At 37.6% G+C, this 17,595-nt stretch overlaps 1 protein-coding gene and 1 long non-coding RNA gene across 2 annotated transcripts; both read right to left on the reverse strand.

Annotated features, from left to right (window-relative positions):
• Positions 1 to 952: 952 nt before the first annotated feature.
• LOC127139031 (uncharacterized) lies at positions 953 to 11,536 on the reverse strand. The gene is made up of 3 exons (XR_007808854.1): positions 11,387 to 11,536; positions 1,404 to 1,645; positions 953 to 995 (listed from the first exon to the last, which is right to left on the reverse strand). It is a non-coding gene; the product is annotated as an uncharacterized LOC127139031 (long non-coding RNA).
• LOC108900355 (CMP-N-acetylneuraminate-beta-galactosamide-alpha-2,3-sialyltransferase 1) lies at positions 5,147 to 11,393 on the reverse strand. The gene is made up of 7 exons (XM_018701349.2): positions 11,150 to 11,393; positions 10,440 to 10,745; positions 10,110 to 10,306; positions 9,823 to 10,002; positions 7,463 to 7,508; positions 7,243 to 7,362; positions 5,147 to 6,240 (listed from the first exon to the last, which is right to left on the reverse strand). The coding sequence occupies exons 1-7, from the start codon at positions 11,348 to 11,350 to the stop codon at positions 6,073 to 6,075; spliced, it is 1,218 nt and encodes a 405-aa protein (XP_018556865.1). The 5' UTR covers positions 11,351 to 11,393; the 3' UTR covers positions 5,147 to 6,072.
• Positions 11,537 to 17,595: the final 6,059 nt, after the last annotated feature.

Genomic DNA, 17,595 nt, shown 5'->3' on the forward strand with positions numbered 1-17,595 from the left:
ATGTGTAGTTATAATAAAAACATGACTCACGTTCCAGAAAATCCTGTAGTGAGGGCTTTAATGAGCCACTCAAGGTCCTGTATCTTGAATGGAACCAACACAAGATGAGTGGTGTTATCTAAGTCCGAGGCACTCTCTGGATATATGACACGATGAGTTGTTCTTTTCCCAACATCTGCTTCATAACCTTTGTAGGGCCATAGTTAATTCTAAATAGCAGAGGAGGATACAGTTTATGCATTACTGTCCTTGGCAGAAATAGATTAAAGGATTGTTAGAATTTTAACTTTTATTTTCTGAAAAAACTTTTCAGTGTTTGTCCCAGTGTCTCTAGTAACTGTTCAAAGTTTTATTTTGTGAAAAATTTACCTTATGATGACATCATTGAAATCTATCAGAGGTCCATAATGTGATCCCAGCAAATTAACAGAATTTCCCACCACAGCACAAGTCCTACAACGACCAGGGCTTGGCTCTATGAGATGGACTGGGTGGGAACATTTTAAACAGGGTGTTCACTGTTGTACTGTAGGAATCAAAGTTGCGTTTTTCGGCCTGTAAACCCTGACATATCAAAAATAAACTGCTGTTAGATCAGTTGTTTTGTGGTATTATGTTGGCAAGCATGCAGAAAAATAAAGCAGTGACTGCATTGATGATTAAATTTCACTTCCTGATAGTTTTCCTGCCAACTCACCGTCCACCACCTGAAAGAATCCTCTGAGTTTGTATTTTGATGACAAAAATGGTTCAACTGATTTATTCAAACGCTGCGTAAACCACTGATCTTCATCTGATAAACATTTCTCACAAGCACAGCGACTTGTGTCCTGATGCTGGAGGAAGTTTTCCCAAAGCCTCTCTGACACATGTTCACCCAAAACACACAGACACTGATGACGCAGAATAGGAAAATGAGCACCCTTTGTTTTGTCATGGCCTGGGTGAAGCTTGTGACTGGGAATCTTGTTTGGATGGCTTTGGATGTAGGCAATCTGTAGGCAAAGTGTGTGCACGGTGAAATACAAAGTCTACATTCATGAATCAGGGGAAAAAGAGAAACATATAATGTTTATTATCAGCTATGATCAACAACAAAACAATATGAGGCTTGTTGGTAGTGGATATCTCACTACACAATCCATTTATATAGACTCAAACTACATCAGCAAAATACAGCTGCTAGTAAGGAAATGAACATCACAGAATGCATTACGTCTTGTGTAAGGACTGCAGGATTGAGTTTTTATACGAGCATAATTTTTTAAATTATTATATGACATTATTATTATTATTATTATTATTATTATTTATTATTATTATCAATGATAATAATAACTTTTTACTAGATTCTTGTAAATGTTTTCATTCATTATGAGTAACACTGTACCCTTTTCTCCTACCTGATCACAGAGTAAATCCAGTCTAGTCCAGTTTGGCAAAACCTTTATACCAGTAAAGAGCACGGGAGAATGATGAACAACAATTGATTCACGGGATACAAATTCTAGGAAGATGAGAGGAGGTTCGCACATATGTGGGAGGGCGTGGTTTAAGCAAAGGTGTCCAAAATCCATACAGACATGAGGTAGATGATGAGAGAGGACATTTTTTCTTCGATTTCTTCTGTCAGTAAAATGAACACCTGAGGGGGCTCCAAGTCCCACTTCTGCTCCAAAGTCTGACGATTAAAAATGATAATAATAAACGCATAACGCCACCAGGTGTAGTCTTCTGTACAAATTCCAGTATCCGTATTTGAAATTAAATTCACTCGTCATCCTTCTGTCAGTCCTTGTGGTTGTACTGGAGTCTAATCCAAACATGTGCTTCATTTTTACCGTGGGAGCTGTTACGATGCTGTGAGCAGCAACACTGCAGGAAAAACGGATTCCCCTGGTGCGGATCATTTTTAAGTCCATGTAACTATCACACGATTAAACAAATATGAGGTCTGTAATCCAAGAAACTAAAGTCGCGCGTTTAATAGAAATAGACTCCTCTGCAGCACTGAGTGATACTGACCACATGACATAACAAGGATAATAATAAACACTTCTGGTATTCCATAGTCATCAGAAATATCACTAAAATATTATCACTGCTACTGTTATTATGCAGTAATATAATAAAAGTGGTTCTGTGGATTTATTATGTAATATTTATATAATGATGATAAATAATAGTATAATTTTTGATAATATTTTAAGGGATACACCTCAGTAGACACTTCTTCCAGGTCTCAGATTTCCTCTGTTCCCTTGCATTTACTGCTCCTCTCTGTAATTTTACAAACATCTTCTTCAGAGATTCTAGTTTGTGTTTTAATATATGTGCCCTTTGTATATTTTTTATGATACTACTGCATGTTATGGGGTGGGGGTGGGGGGCTATGGTGCAATGGTTGAATTTGACTGTTGAATGTGCAGGGCTAGAACCACAGCCATAACACCAATGGATAGTAACTGCCTTTCTTTCCCAGCCACATTTAATTTCTGGATTAAATACAAACACCTGTTGTGATCCAGAATCTGTTTTTTAAATAACACTCATGAGCCACTGCAGTTGTTTCTGCTCCAAGTATCATTTTGTTGTTGAGTACATTTACAATACTCACCAAATCCCTAGTTTTTTATACTAAATCTCACCCTTGCATAGGAACTGCTGGAAATACCACAAAATGTTAAATATATCAACAAATCAAACATAAATATTAAAGTGCTGAATTAAATAATTACATCATGGTGTGTGATAATCAATAATATCAGTGGTGTGTGGTGAGCATGAGTTAAGGATGAGGGTGCAGATGTTATAAGGTGCATAACAAACCTCCTTCATTAACAAGCCCCCACCTTTAGCTCCTGTGGCAAGCTAACATGGACCAGTCTCACCACTGAAAGCAATGTGGAGCTATTCTGCTGTCATTCTAAAATGAAGTATTATATTACCATTGTTTGCAGATGCTTTGAATTTGCAGGGTTAAAGGAAACATAAAATCCTACCTGGCAAACCTTCCAGCTAAACAGTATTTTAGCACACAAACAGACTATGTGTCAAGAGCAGTAGTTGAGGTAGCATTAAGTTCCATTTGTTTAGTGGTAGCTAAGGTATTCCAAAGACAAAAGAAAGAAAATCCTAAATCCTAAAATAAATAAATTCTGCATAATGCTACACAAGACAAAAGATATGGTTGTGGACTAGGAATAGTAAACCAACACTGGTGCACACACAGATCAGAGAAAAAAAGCTTGAGGCTCCCAGCAATAACTATGCTGTTGAGATAACACAAGTGTTTGGAATGACTGGTATCACCCTCCATATGCAATTCCAGCAGCTCAGTATCAGACACAAAGGACTGAAAACGTGTGGTCATGTTGTCTTTTTTTTTTTTTTTTTTTTTTTTTGCTGAGTTGCATCTGTAATTTTGTAAATTTTGCTGGGAAAAAATGTCATCAGGCCACAGTCACAGTCTTTTTAATTGAATTGAATATTCTCATTAATGGCTGTGGAATTTATAACTGCCCACATCTCCACTATGACTCCAACAACCAACTCACAGATCCTACAGTGCTGAGTCAATGGCCACATAGTTATTCCAGAGTATTTCAATATACTAAAGCCACATTCTAGACCCAGGGAATCAGAAGTAGGGCGGACAAGGGGTCTTTGACACTAATATTAAAATCTTAAAAATATACAGAGCAGTCACTGAGGTAATAAAAGCAGAGTCCGGTGCACTAGTGAAAGTGGAGATGTTAGTAATTGTGTCGTGTGAGTCGTTCAATAATGAACTGTGCTGTCTTGTATTTAGGCTACAGAAAATAATTGTTCACACTTACAAGTCATTTTAGATTTGTGGTAAGGACAGAAGCCATGTATCCACCTAGTGGCTCATAGGCTTGGTTTCCGTTTTGAGCCAGGTTTGGAGAAGATCTTGATCTTTTTCTCAATTGTATCTTTACTCTTTGTGCTTTGTACCAACCCAAATTTATTCAGTGCACAACAAAACTGAGTAGAACCCTGTGCATTATCACAAAAATGTTAAATGATTCCAAATTGTGCTATCTCGTAATAACTGTATATTTTAAGTAAGTTGCTGATATAAGTTGAAAAAAAAGAAAGAAAAAAAAAGAAAAAAGAAAGATCACTGCAGCCAAAGTCAATTTATCTGTTATCACTTCAACAAATCTGATCACACATGTGAATTCCAACTTAGGCTAATTGAAAAGGGTTATAAAACAACCTCTGTTTTATAGCTTTATAGCTTTTTCTCAGGTGTGTTTAATGTCTAATGGCTCCACTTGGTAAAGATCTGCCTTAACAATAAGAAACTAAATAGTAAGACTTCATAAAGGGTGCAAGATCGTCAGTAGACAGCTGAACATAAGCAAAAACACAGCTGCAGCAGTGGAGAGGAGGCATGGGGGGAACCATACAGCCAAAAATGGCGCCGCACGAGTGGCTAATAAAGGATTATCTTATCTTATCTTATGTTAATAACAGGCAAGGTGGAATCCATTAACAAGGGCTGTGTTCTCTTATACCATGACTCCACTGAACATATCTAATGTCTTGTCCAAGAGCACCCTCTATGTTTCAGCATATATAATGACAGCAGGATAGGCTTAATCTTAAATCCTGTAATTCAGTAGACAGACAGTCAGAGATGTGGGATTTATAACTGTATTTTATCATTTCTGCAACACTGAAAATACATTTATTTCCCTGTCTATGATTTGCATGTGGAGGACATACACAGATGATATGGCAAACTCTCAAACTCCGTTCTGACAATTTGAAAATCCTGTTTGATTTATTTACTGAGAGACAAGTAAGTTGTGTCTTCTTACTGTCCAAAGATTTCAGATTCCTATCAAAGAACTTATAGGCCATTATTGGTTGAGTGCATTATGATGTAGCAATTTATGTGGCTTATTTTTAGTGAGCAAATTATCATTAATTATTAAATAATTATTACATAATTTATTATTTGCTAGATGAAAAAAAAATATTACTTGTGTATAGTATTATAGTTTGCTTTGGACAAAAAAATCTGCCAAATGAATGTCATGTAATGTAATGTGATTAACTCACTTCATTCATTATCTGAAGCTGTCCTATAAATAACTGTGACACAAATTCATAGTTAGTATTTGAAACTTTTACCATGGCAAGATTAAAGCAGTTTTATTAATATACCATATTCGTTACAGATAAATTCAGTGTGCTTTGCATTAAAAATGTAAAATTTTAGAAAAATACAGCAAGAAAGAAAGACAAAACCAAAAGGTTTAGGTAGATTCGTTGTTTTTGCTCTTGTTAAGAGAAGACTGCCCCGGATACCCTTTCACATTAGTTAAATACATTCAGTAATTTACAATTTACCATTACCTCACCTTTTATCTTCCTTGTAAAAAAAACTGTTTTAATGGTACATTCAAGAGGAAAATAACATGATGATACGGATTTGAATCCATTGTAAATGCCAGTCTTCTTCAGTTAATGGATTATTGCCTATTTATAAATAAATATACATAACGTTGATATTTCATAGTATGACTGTCAGTAACACATAAATAACACTCCTTCAAAGGTGGCATATGACTGTCAGAGGATTTAGTTATGTGTGTGCACATACAAATGTGTATGTTTTTCTCAGCCCTGAGTAACTCATTCATTTATGTTCTGTATTGCATTGCAACAGTGTCCGTCAACAACACAAAAGTGAACAATAAAAAATGAAAAACTGAGTACAAGCAAACAAGTACAGAGCAGCATAGAAAAGCTGTTGTCCAACATTTCCTTGTATGTGATAAATTTTCATTCCATAAGCCCATTGAAATATTTGAGTAGCCTAAAAAACATCCCCAGCAGGATCAGTCAGATTCCTTAAATGTGTGGTTTTATATCATGGATAATTTTCCACTCAGTTTTAGTTTAATAATGGTTAGTCCAGGGTTAGACAGTGAGTCAGACCAGAGTTGTTGCATAAGGCCCATTCTTACTAGTCTTGTTTTGTTTTGTAAAGGATGTTCTATCATGGCTTAAATACTTTTAATGTTGACAGAATGATCACCATCCAGTATAAAACTTGAGTTTTTGTTGCTCAGCTAGCTGCTGGATAATTGAATACTCATGACCTCCAGGATGTACTCCTGTTTTTAACTTTCGGTCTTGTAGTTTTTCCCAGTAATGACTCCAGTTTCCATCTTTGTCTGCTCCATAACCAAACACATGGACCTAGGGAAAACAAAAATGAACATATAATAAAACCATAACTAAGGCTTCATTGCTAAGAATCTGTTCTTTGCTTGGGTGTGGATTCAAAGGCAGTTAAAAAGGTATATTAGAGAATGGTATGATCTGTCATAGGGGTCAGTAGATTTACGACAGCACAACCTGATACTGCGTGGACTAATGAAGATCACAACATCATTTAACATGAAGATTGGAATAATAAGCCAGTAGGCTTTCCATAGGAATGGTCATCCAACTTTTGGCACATGTGTTTGACTAAAACTAACCCATCTGAACATTAACTCTTAGCAGAAGAAAGCTCTATCAAGTCATGCAACGCTAAAGTAAGCTGTAAGTCAGGGTGGATGAACTTAGTGTCTTCCACTGAACAAAGAAAAATATATCCCCTTTTTTTTTTTTTTTTAAACCAAACTTGCTCTGGTTCTTGGACCAGTTCTGTTCAGGATTCAGTCAGTCAACCAGTCTGCATTTCCACCAGTTTAAAGAGGAACCACTGTAATCAAGTTAATTAATGGAGGGCACAATGCACAATGCTGGATCACACTGTTTACCAGCAAATGTCTGTAATAATGGTACAAATACTCATAGGAAGATCATTGTGTGTTCTTTTTTCCTGCAATTTCTTACATGCTTTCTTCAATGTTGCCTTCACCATCCTCTTTCCAACCTGTTTTATGGTTCCAGTTGAGGTTCCACACCAATTATTTTTGGTCAAAATGCTCTGAATAGTTCAAAATTTGGTGTGCAAACTGGAAGAGGACCAGCTCCATGTTGGTGAAAAAGGGGTAAAGGTGTGGTCACATTAACAAGTCATTGCTCTAGTATACACAGGAGGAATAAGTAGAGGGACCAATAAACCTTTTCGGTGTGCATTGGTATGTGAATACAGAAAGCCTCCAAACTTTTAATCTCAATCCTTTACAACACTGGTGACATGCTCAACTAAAATTTAATAATTAAAATAATTTGAATAATTTCACTTACCTCATCACAAATATGCAGGGCAATAACCAAAGTCATAAAGCCAGTGGATGGATACCTGCCCTTTTTCTCCAGCCATGTGTCATGAACATATCTCATGAACGCTGGATTGACCACCATCACCTGTTATAAATCAGAATTAGCCTTTAAATTTATTTTTATGCACCATTACCTTTGCAGCCAAAAAAAGTTTATTGCTGATTTCATTCAAAATAATACTTACCAGATCCTTGTTAGCTTTGATCTTTGATTTTACTGGCATGTATGACCTGTAGGAAATAACATGAAATGTTCTTATCTCAAGATAAACCAAACTGTAGACTCTTCAAAGAAATGTATACAACAAAATTACAAAGAATTACAAGTAAAAGAGGCAGTCCTGTATGCTCTTGCCCACATAAATGCTGGTCACTATGAGCTCAAACTGGAAGGGAAGCCAATCCTCAACACCTACTAGATATAAGATTATTAGAGGCAGCTTGAGGCTTGTCAGAGCTTCATGGTTGTTGAAATGTGTTGCTTTTCTTGTACTGTCTGTCATGTGTTGAGCATTGGGAAAGTACATGGTTATGGTTTAACAAATAAACCAACAACATTAATTGTTAGAGACAGGACATAAACTACAGTCCGTCAGTCATTACTTTTTGCCTTGCCTACTTGAAGGGCTCACTGCTTATCGCACTGGCACTGAATATTTGCATTGTATGTAAATTGAGTGCTGGAGGGTTACTTAGTATAAATGTCAATTCTTACGAATAGTCTGCTTACTAACTGGCACAATTCATCTTACCAGTTAGGTTACCGTAATTGTGGATACATGCCACAGGTCAGTAATCAGATTTCTGCCCCACCCCTGACCTTATTTTGGAAGCACTCCTAGTTTATTTTTACTGTAGTTGTGATAGAGGATGGTGTCTCGGTCCCAAGTTTCTGACGCCACAGAGAGAAGACAGGCAGGCAGAGGACTGCTCAACTGAGTCTGAGTTTAACAAATAGTCAAAAGTTCTGCATGGGGACAGATTTATTTACACTTATAGAGGCTATAAGTGTTGGTATGAGTTTCAGTCAGAATTTGGATGGAATTATTTTAAATACAAAGATATGTCACCCTGTGTAATGAGCTCTCATTTCATCCAGCTGCTCTGCTGCTAGGTTTCTGTCTGCTGTATTTTGTGCACATGCGTACTAAAAAAACAGGTGATTAGAAGCCTGGTTACCTGTTTACATAGTAGACAAATTAGTGCTCACCATGGGAACACGACCAAAGGGAATCATGTTGCTTTAATTCCCTACCACAGTTACAGACACAAGGTTACCGGTTTACATTAAATCCTAAGAAATAATCTTTAAAAAAAGTGACTGTAACCCAGTTACTTCAGTGCATGTAAATTCACTGAATAATAGCCTGCACGACTAGAATTGAAACTGAACAGGAGAAGATGATAGAAATGCCTGGGAATATACTGTATGTGAAGGAAATAGTTTTCATTTGATTTCATTTTTTGGCTGTTTTCCTGTTTTAGCTAGGTAGTCCAAATACTCTGCAAACCTTCCTGCCACAACAGCCAGACTGGCACTTCTCAGTCTAATAGGTGAAAGTCCTGCTCAACAACCTACCAACTTAACAATAGGATATAGCAGAAGTAAGTTAAGTAGTTGTAATGACAGCACCTGTAGTAGTGTTAAGTTTCGTTTGTTTAAAGGTATCCAAGGTACTCAAAGACACCTCTCAGGGTGAAATGCAAAGAGGGAAAAATCTTAATCCAAAGCAATCAAAAGGAGCTTACTAAAACCACCATTATTTCCCAAACCTTAACCAGAGTGCTTTTGTTGCCTAAACCAGACCACAGACTCCTGTCTCTGGATGCAAATCCTGGTCTCTGGTATGACAGTCGTGTGCTTTGTATGCCAAAGGGTCCTGACCATGCCTCATTATGTGATAAGTTGGTAGTAAGAATGTGTTGCTGTAGACAGTTGGAAAATGCCATTTGGGAAAAGGAAACTTTGAAATAAAAACTACTGGAATAAAATAAAAATGACCCAAACTAACATTTTATAACAGTTTCCTGAGTTTTGAAAAGGTATTATTTCTCACTTCCATGGTCATGCTGCATATTAAGCCTCCTGCGGCTGCTAATTGTCATTACCATTATTACTATTACTATTATTATCTTTATATGGAATCAGTGTGTGGTCCATATGGTTTCCCCCACCCCCCTCTCTCTCTACCCAACAGGTTGAAGTCTGGTTCTGCTTGAGGTATCTGCCTCCTTGAAGGAAGTTTTCCCTGCCCCTGTCACTCGGTCTTTGGTCATGGTGGGAACTGTTGGGTCTGTCATTGTGCATATAATATTATAAAGAATGTGGTCTAGACCTGCTTAATATGAAAAGTGCCATAACTTTTGTTGTAACTTGATGTTATATGAAAAAAAATTGACTTGACTAAATTTTGTATTTATTTATTATATATGTACTTATGTATTTCATTATTACTATATATTTACTTAATACTGGATACATTAGATCTACATACAGATGGGAACAAATGATCACATGTGTAGTTATAATAAAAATATTACTCACGTTCCAAAAAATCCTGTAGTGAGGGCTTTAATGAGCCATTCAAGGTCCTGTATCTTGAATGGAACCAACACAAGATGAGTGGTGTTATCTAAGTCCGAGGCACTCTCTGGATATACAATATGATGAGTTGTTCTTTTCCCAACATCTGCTTCATAACCTTTGGTAGGGCCATTGTTCATTCTAAATAGCAAAGAAGGATATGACTCATACATTACTGTCCTTGACAGAAACAGTGTTTATCCCAGTGTCTCTAATAACTGTTCAGTTTTGTTTTGCTAAAAATTTACCTTATGATGACATCATTGAAATCTATCAGAGGTCCATAATGTGATCCCAGCAAATTACCAGAATTTCCCACCACAGCACAAGTTCTACAATGACCAGGGCTTGGCTCTATGAGAGATGGACTGGGTGGGAACATTTTAAACAGGGTGTTCACTGTTGTACTGTAGGAATCGAAGTTGCGTTTTTCGGCCTGTAAACCCTGACATATCAAAAATAAACTGCTGTTAGACCAGTTGTTTTGTGGTATTATGTTGGCAAGCATGCAGAAAAATAAAGCAGTGACTGCAGTGATGATTAAATTTCACTTCCTGATAGTTTTCCTGCCAACTCACCGTCCACCACCTGAAAGAATCCTCTGAGAGTTTGTATTTTGATGACAAAAATGGTTCAACTGATTTATTCAAACGCTGCGTAAACCACTGATCTTCATCTGATAAACATTTCTCACAAGCACAGCGACTTGTGTCCTGATGCTGGAGGAAGTCTTCCCAAAGCCTCTCTGGCACATGTTCACCCAAAAACACACAGACACTGATGACGCAGAATAGGAAAATGAGCACCCTTTGTTTTGTCATCGTCTTGCCTGGGTGAAGCTCGTGACTGGGAATCTTGTTTGGATGGCTTTGGATGTAGGCAATCTGTAGGCAAAGTGTGTGCACGGTGAAATACAAAGTCTACATTCATGAATCAGAGGGAAAAAGAGAAACATATAATGTTTATTATCAGCTATGATCAACAACAAAACAATATGAGGCTTGTTGGTAGTGGATATCTCACTACACAATCCATTTATATAGACTCAAACTACATCAGCAAAATACAGCTGCTAGTAAGGAAATGAACATCACAGAATGCATTACGTCTTGTGTAAGGACTGCAGGATTGAGTTTTTATACGAGCATAATTTTTTAAATTATTATATGACATTATTATTATTATTATTATTATTATTATTATTATTATTATTATTATCATAACTTTTTACTAGATTCTTGTAAATGTTTTCATTCATTATGAGTAACACTGTACCCTTTTCTCCTACCTGATCACAGAGTAAATCCAGTCTAGTCCAGTTTGGCAAAACCTTTATACCAGTAAAGAGCACGGGAGAATGATGAACAACAATTGATTCACGGGATACAAATTCTAGGAAGATGAGAGGAGGTTCGCACATATGTGGGAGGGCGTGGTTTAAGCAAAGGTGTCCAAAATCCATACAGACATTAATGATGAGAGAGGACATTTTTTCTTCGATTTCTTCTGTCAGTAAAATGAACACCTGAGGGGGCTCCAAGTCCTCCACTTCTGCTCCAAAGTCTGACGATTAAAAATGATAATAATAAACGCATAACGCCACCAGGTGTAGTCTTCTGTACAAATTCCAGTATCCGTATTTGAAATTAAATTCACTCGTCATCCTTCTGTCAGTCCTTGTGGTTGTACTGGAGTCTAATCCAAACATGTGCTTCATTTTTACCGTGGGAGCTGTTACGATGCTGTGAGCAGCAACACTGCAGGAAAAACGGATTCCTCGGGTGCGGATCATTTGTACGCTCTAAGAATAACAGCCCATACGAAAGTCGACGTAACTGTCATGTGAGTAAAAAAATATGATGGCTGTAATCCAACAAACTAAAGTCGCATGTTAGATAGAAACAAGACGGATACACCTCCCGCTGCTGTCTGTTTCAATATCATCACGCAGTGATTTTCCAGAGCGTGAAAATAAAGCAGCTTACACTCAGTATGTGACATTTACAAGTTATAAAAGTACAAAAAAAGGACATGCTGTCTTCAGATTTGAAGACAACATTATGCTGTGAAAACAACGTATCTCCAAAATGTCAGCTTTACATGAGCAAAGAAAACTGCCTTGTTTGTGAACTTTCTGACAATAATTTGGGGCTGTTCATTTTGCTCAGGAACCGATGAAGCAACCTAATCCTTAAGGTCAGTTAAGAACATTAAGACGATAAGATGCTTCCTCAATAGAAGTGAAAATACTTATTAATCGATCTGGCACAAACTAACATCATCAGCATTACCATCAAAGCAAACACACAGAACAACAGAGAAACACCAGAGTGCATTCCGTTCCGTGCATTTATTGTGTAATATTTATAATAATATGAATACAATAATTGTTAACAGTGGGAGTTTATTGGCTTTTTGTGATTACACCCCAGCTGACATCTCAAGTTAATTTTAATGGAAACACTTCAGCTGACACTTTTTTCAGGTCTTAGATTTTCTCTAACACTACCATTACTTCCCTTGTATTTACTGCTCCCCTGTAATTTTACATTCACCTTCTTTTGTGATTGTAGTTTGTGTTTTAATGTGCTGCCCCCTGCACATTTTGTGATACTGCTGCATGTTATAAGGACTGTTATTGTAAATGTCTTTCTGTTTGGGTGTTACGATCCTGAGTCGTAATCTGTATTAATATATTATAGTATTGATTTGCTGTTCTCCCTCCCTGCCTGAAGGGTGGGTCGTTTCACCTGTTTCTGTCTTTTTGTCTCAAGGAAGTTGAGTTGTAAGGGGAGCAGCTGATTGGACCAGAGTGGATGCTGATTTTAAAATGCTCCCTGGAGATGATGGATTCACTTTTTGCCTTTTTCCTGACCCCGCAACTGGACCGTGCCTGTTGAAGACCACAAAGATCCTGTCCCCACTGGATGCATTTTTCAGATATGCCATTTATGTTTGAACCTATCTTCTCTCAGCTTACACGTATCAACCCAGTGATTATATATTGGGCTGTTGGCTCTGACAACAGCAATGTGGATTAAAACCTTCTAGGTAGTGACAGATGACTGCACGATACACTTGTCACTGAGCCTTGCCAAAACAATGCCAAAACAAGTCTGTTATTCAGGCTTATTAAAACACTGGCACGAAAATCTGAATCTGCTGATTCTGACATGACATGATTTTGTTCTTTCACTTTAATGACAAAAGATATTAGCTAACAAATCAGTCATTTAATGATTTTAATGTGGTTATTTTATGTGTTAGTCCAGAAAAATGGTGACCTAGTCAATGGGTAAGTAGCATGGTGTCAGTAATAATAATAATAATAATAAGCTTGTCGGATGATCATTTCAATCGCGGGGCAGGTCATGGCAATAATCTAATTGTGTTGTGAGTCATGCAAAACGATCATCCTACCAAACAAGTTTGCTTCTTATGCAGTGCCTCTGGGTGTGAGCAGTACATGTGAAAGATGGAAAACACTGTAATTATGTGTGATCTCAGTTCATCTTGTCCATTGCCATCACATTGATATGTGGAAAATGGTCCAAATATGGACAATCCAAGATTTCCAGCCCAGTATCATCATAGAGAGAGGTAGTGTTTGTTTGGAGAAAAATCCAAAGACAAAATTGTCAATTATTTATCTACTTCATGTGACTCAAAAACTGCTTATGTTGCTCCATAACTTTAAATAAGCAACTGTTAGGTTCTCAGCCAGGAAGGGTACAGCTACCGCCAGATAGCCAGGAAGCGCAGATGCAGTCCTTCAGCAATTGGATACACTCAGCAGAAATACAGACGAACCAACAGCTTGGAAGACAAACCAAGATCTGGGCGTCTAAGGGTTTCTTCAGCCAGCCGGCAAAAACTGCCGAATGACATCACAGCATTCAGCAGCGGTCAAACCAAACTGGTGTCCAGTGTTCCACCCGCACTCTACGTGGCCAACTTTTAGATCATGGCTTAAGGTCCTACAAGACTGTCAAGAAGCCCCTGATCAATGAGAGACAGAGGTTAGCCCAGCATCGTTGGGCCCCAGCACACAAGAACTGGATAGCCAGGAACTGGAAGAAGATTCTGTGGCTTTATCCTCCTCCTGATAATCCTCCTCCTGATAATGTGAGGGTACGCAGAAGGCCAGGCGAAGCATTATCTCCAGCATGTACAGTACCTACTGTCAAGCATGGTGGAGGCATTATCATGATTGGGGATGCATGAGTGCTGCTGGTGTTGGCCATCTCACTGTCTGTGATGGCACATTGAACTCTGCAAATATTGTGCCATTCTCGAAACCCACATGCTCTCTTCTGCACGTGCACTGTTCCATTGAAACTGGATGTTTCAACAAGATAATGCCCCTTTCCACACATCCAGGGCCAGGAGAACTTGGCTGCAGGAGCACTGTATCCAGGTCTTAGAGTGGCCAGCTCAATCCCCAGACATGAGCCCCATTGAAAATCTGTGGTGGATTATCAAAAGGTCTGTTTCAAAGCGTAAACCAAAGAATTTAGAAGAATTACAAGCAGTAATTCAAGAAGAATGGGACAGGATTACCCCTCAACAGTGTGAAAGGCTCGTGGGGAACATGGCAGCCAGGATTAGAGCTCTACTGTGTGCTAATGGCAGGACTACTAAATGTTAATGTGGTGATGTGATGGTTTATTTATATTTTGTTCAGTTTTGAACACATTCTCTGTTATTTGTTGACATTGATACGGACAATGTTGAGAACTGACCTATGGAAACTGTCAAGAATTTAGTTTTGTTAGTTTTTCTTGTAAACAATAAACAAAAAAATCTCATTTGTATTTGTTTGTGTCTGTCTAATGCAGCCACACCTTTTGAAACACAAAAAAGATTTTTTCCCCAAATATTTCATGATAATACTTTTGATTGTATAAAATTTTACGGGTGTCCAAAAACTTTTTTCCACCACTCTATGTCAGTGTTGTGTTTACAACTTGTTTTCACTGCCCTCAAGCCAAAAGAGTCAGTTGCTGCACATAACATCTCTATCTGGTGCATGGCATATCACCTAGTTATACAAAGATATGTACACCTGTGCTGACATTTATGCTACGGGTGTGGGTTTGACATCATCTGTGGCAGAGACACACTCAAGAAAAATATGTACACTTGTTCTTTGTCTCTTTTGTCATTCATGTGTGCACACTCATATGCACATAAATTATACCATAATTTCCGGACTATAAGCTGCAACTTTTTTCACACGCTTTAAACTTTTCATCTTAAACAATGATGCGGCTAATTTATAGATTTTTACGGGCTGACGAACTTCTTGCCACCAAAACATTTAGCCTCATCACATCAGACCAATGAAATTACCGAACAGGTCACAGTGGACCAATGAAACTGTTTGAATTAGATCAAATGCACTCACACTAAATTCTTCAGATCAGTCATTTTGCGCTTAATGCACACACCCTCATCATGGTATACACATGAAGAAATGCATATGATGCAGCTTTTAAGTTAAAGGCAATTGATCTAGCTGTTGAAAAAGGAAATAGAGCTGCTGCATGTAAGCTTGGCATCAATGAATCAATGGTGAGACGTTGGACACGGCAGCGTGAATGTGTAAATATCTCATGTTACAACATAGACACCTGCGGCTTATAGACAAGTGCGGCCTATATGTACTTTTTTTTCTTTTACAATTTAGTGGGTGCTGCTTATATTCAGGTGTACTCAATAGTCCAGAAATAAAAATAATACATTTTATTTAAAAGCACCTTTCTGATCACTCAAGGACACTGTACAATAAGCAATAAAACAAAAATGGATAAAATTAACATACAACGACATAACATAGCAATGGATAAAATTAACATAAAATAAAAGAAATGTAGGGTGGTGAGGTTGCAGTGAGAATGGTTAAAGTGAGTAGGCAATCTTAAACAGATGAGTTTTGAGTCTGTATTTGAAAACAGGAAGAGACTTAATGTTTCAGAGGGCTGGTGGCAGAGAGTTCCAGAACTGGGGAGCAGAGCTTTCAGCTGCTCTGGTATTCCATGACATTCCAAGACTCTGCAGAAAGTTCACTTGAACTGAATGTTTTTGCCAAAATGATTTGCCTGAAACTCTCTGATACACATATTATACACACGTTTCTTTTTTTAAAATCAGTTGTAATCTTGACTCAATAGATTTTCAAGAAAATGTTATGATGAATTCACCACTTGAATTGTAGGGAAGATCAGAGAGTGTTTTTGACACTTCTGTCTGTATCTTGGAGCTCTTTAAGGCAAGTGTGCTCAAAATGTAATACAAACCAGTTACACATGTCTGCTATTAAATGGTGTAGCTGTTATCTCTGCAACACAAAAATAAAATGCATGGTTCAGTCTCAAACACAAGGAGTGAAATGTTACAATTCTCCCCATAGTCTGGATTAGTCATAACATACCCTGAGGTGAGATGTAACATTATGAAATATGGCAAAAACATGATATTGAAAGCTTTTTATTCAACACCTAAATGACCTATTAACACAATTGGTGTGTGTGTGTGTGTGTGTGTTTGAGAGAGAGACAGAAAAAGCCAAGTTTGTTAGTTTCTCTCAGCCATTGTTGTGACAGATATTTGAACATCATAATAAAAACTGAACAAAATGTGCAAAAGCTTCAAGAATTGAACACTAGCTTGTGTGTGTGTGGGTGTGTGTGTGTGTGTGTGTGCGTGCATGTGTGATCATATAACGAACCCAAGCTTCTTTTGGATTGTGTGTTCCATGCACACAATGCATGTTCTGATTTGTCTTGTTTCTTGTCCAGGGGAGGAGACCATGGCAGCTGTTACTTCAACAATTTGCAGGTCAACTTATTTGCTGAGTAAGAGGGGATTAGAAGGAGCATTGTTACCAGTTTTTCTCAGTGAATTCAGTGGATTGACTGGTCCAGAACATGCCAGGCACAGAGGTGTAGTTAGCTGACACCAAAACAGAACAAATGTGACGCCTGCTAACACCAAAGTTATCTTGAGATGTAACATATGTGTGTGTGGAGGCTTTTAAGTAAAAGGTGCTGATGGACCTAGGCCTAGTAACAAGAATAACACATGATTTAATGTATTAAAGTGGCAGATGCTTGTGTATTTGATTGAGTGGCGGTTACTACAAAAGGTTTATATGCTGAACCCCTTGAAATGTACCATGAGATCTAACAATCCAAAAATATGTTCTCAGTTAAGGTCCACAAAATGACTAAATTACCTCAACTCCTTGAGGAATATGAGTTACTGTTTTAAAAATGTAATATAGTCACCAATCTTCCAGCTCTCATACAAGGAAGGAAAAAGAAACACAGGATGGACCTTGTTCAACATTCAGCACTACAAAGAAACAGCCCTAAGGTTTTATGTTAGGGAAAAATGTAAGCTTATTCTTACTAGCGTAACAATGGACTTATATTTGCAGTTATTACACAATGGGCCTTGACTCATTCCAGTAGTTATTCATTGACGAAACAGACTTGGAGTCAACAACAGAAGGCCAAGCCTTTTTGTCCCACAATGTGACAGACTTCTTGTCAAGGTTTATGCAATTCAGTTGAAGATCAAACTTTACTGTATTTCACAATAACAAAGAACAGATGGGGAAAAAAATGTAAACAAAATAATTTTGTTTTGTAGTTGTTCCTACTACACTCTCACAACCCCTTTTTAATCTTTGATCTGGCAACCCCTTGTAGGAGTCCCAACTGCCAGGTT

This window comes from Lates calcarifer, linkage group LG3 (assembly GCF_001640805.2).
Source record: "Lates calcarifer isolate ASB-BC8 linkage group LG3, TLL_Latcal_v3, whole genome shotgun sequence".
NCBI lineage: Eukaryota > Metazoa > Chordata > Actinopteri > Centropomidae > Lates > Lates calcarifer.

Bases quoted from the DNA above. Each gene is read 5' to 3' on its own strand.
- LOC108900355 (XM_018701349.2), bottom strand. From the start codon at position 11,350: ATGTCCTCTCTCATCATTAATGTCTGTATGGATTTTGGACACCTTTGC. The intron at 10,003-10,109 runs GTAAATTTTTAG...TTTGCTATTTAG, and splicing joins TTCAATGATGTCATCATAAG to AATGAACAATGGCCCTACCA. The intron at 7,509-9,822 runs GTGAGTAATATT...TATTTCCTACAG, and splicing joins ACTACAGGATTTTTTGGAAC to GTCATACATGCCAGTAAAAT.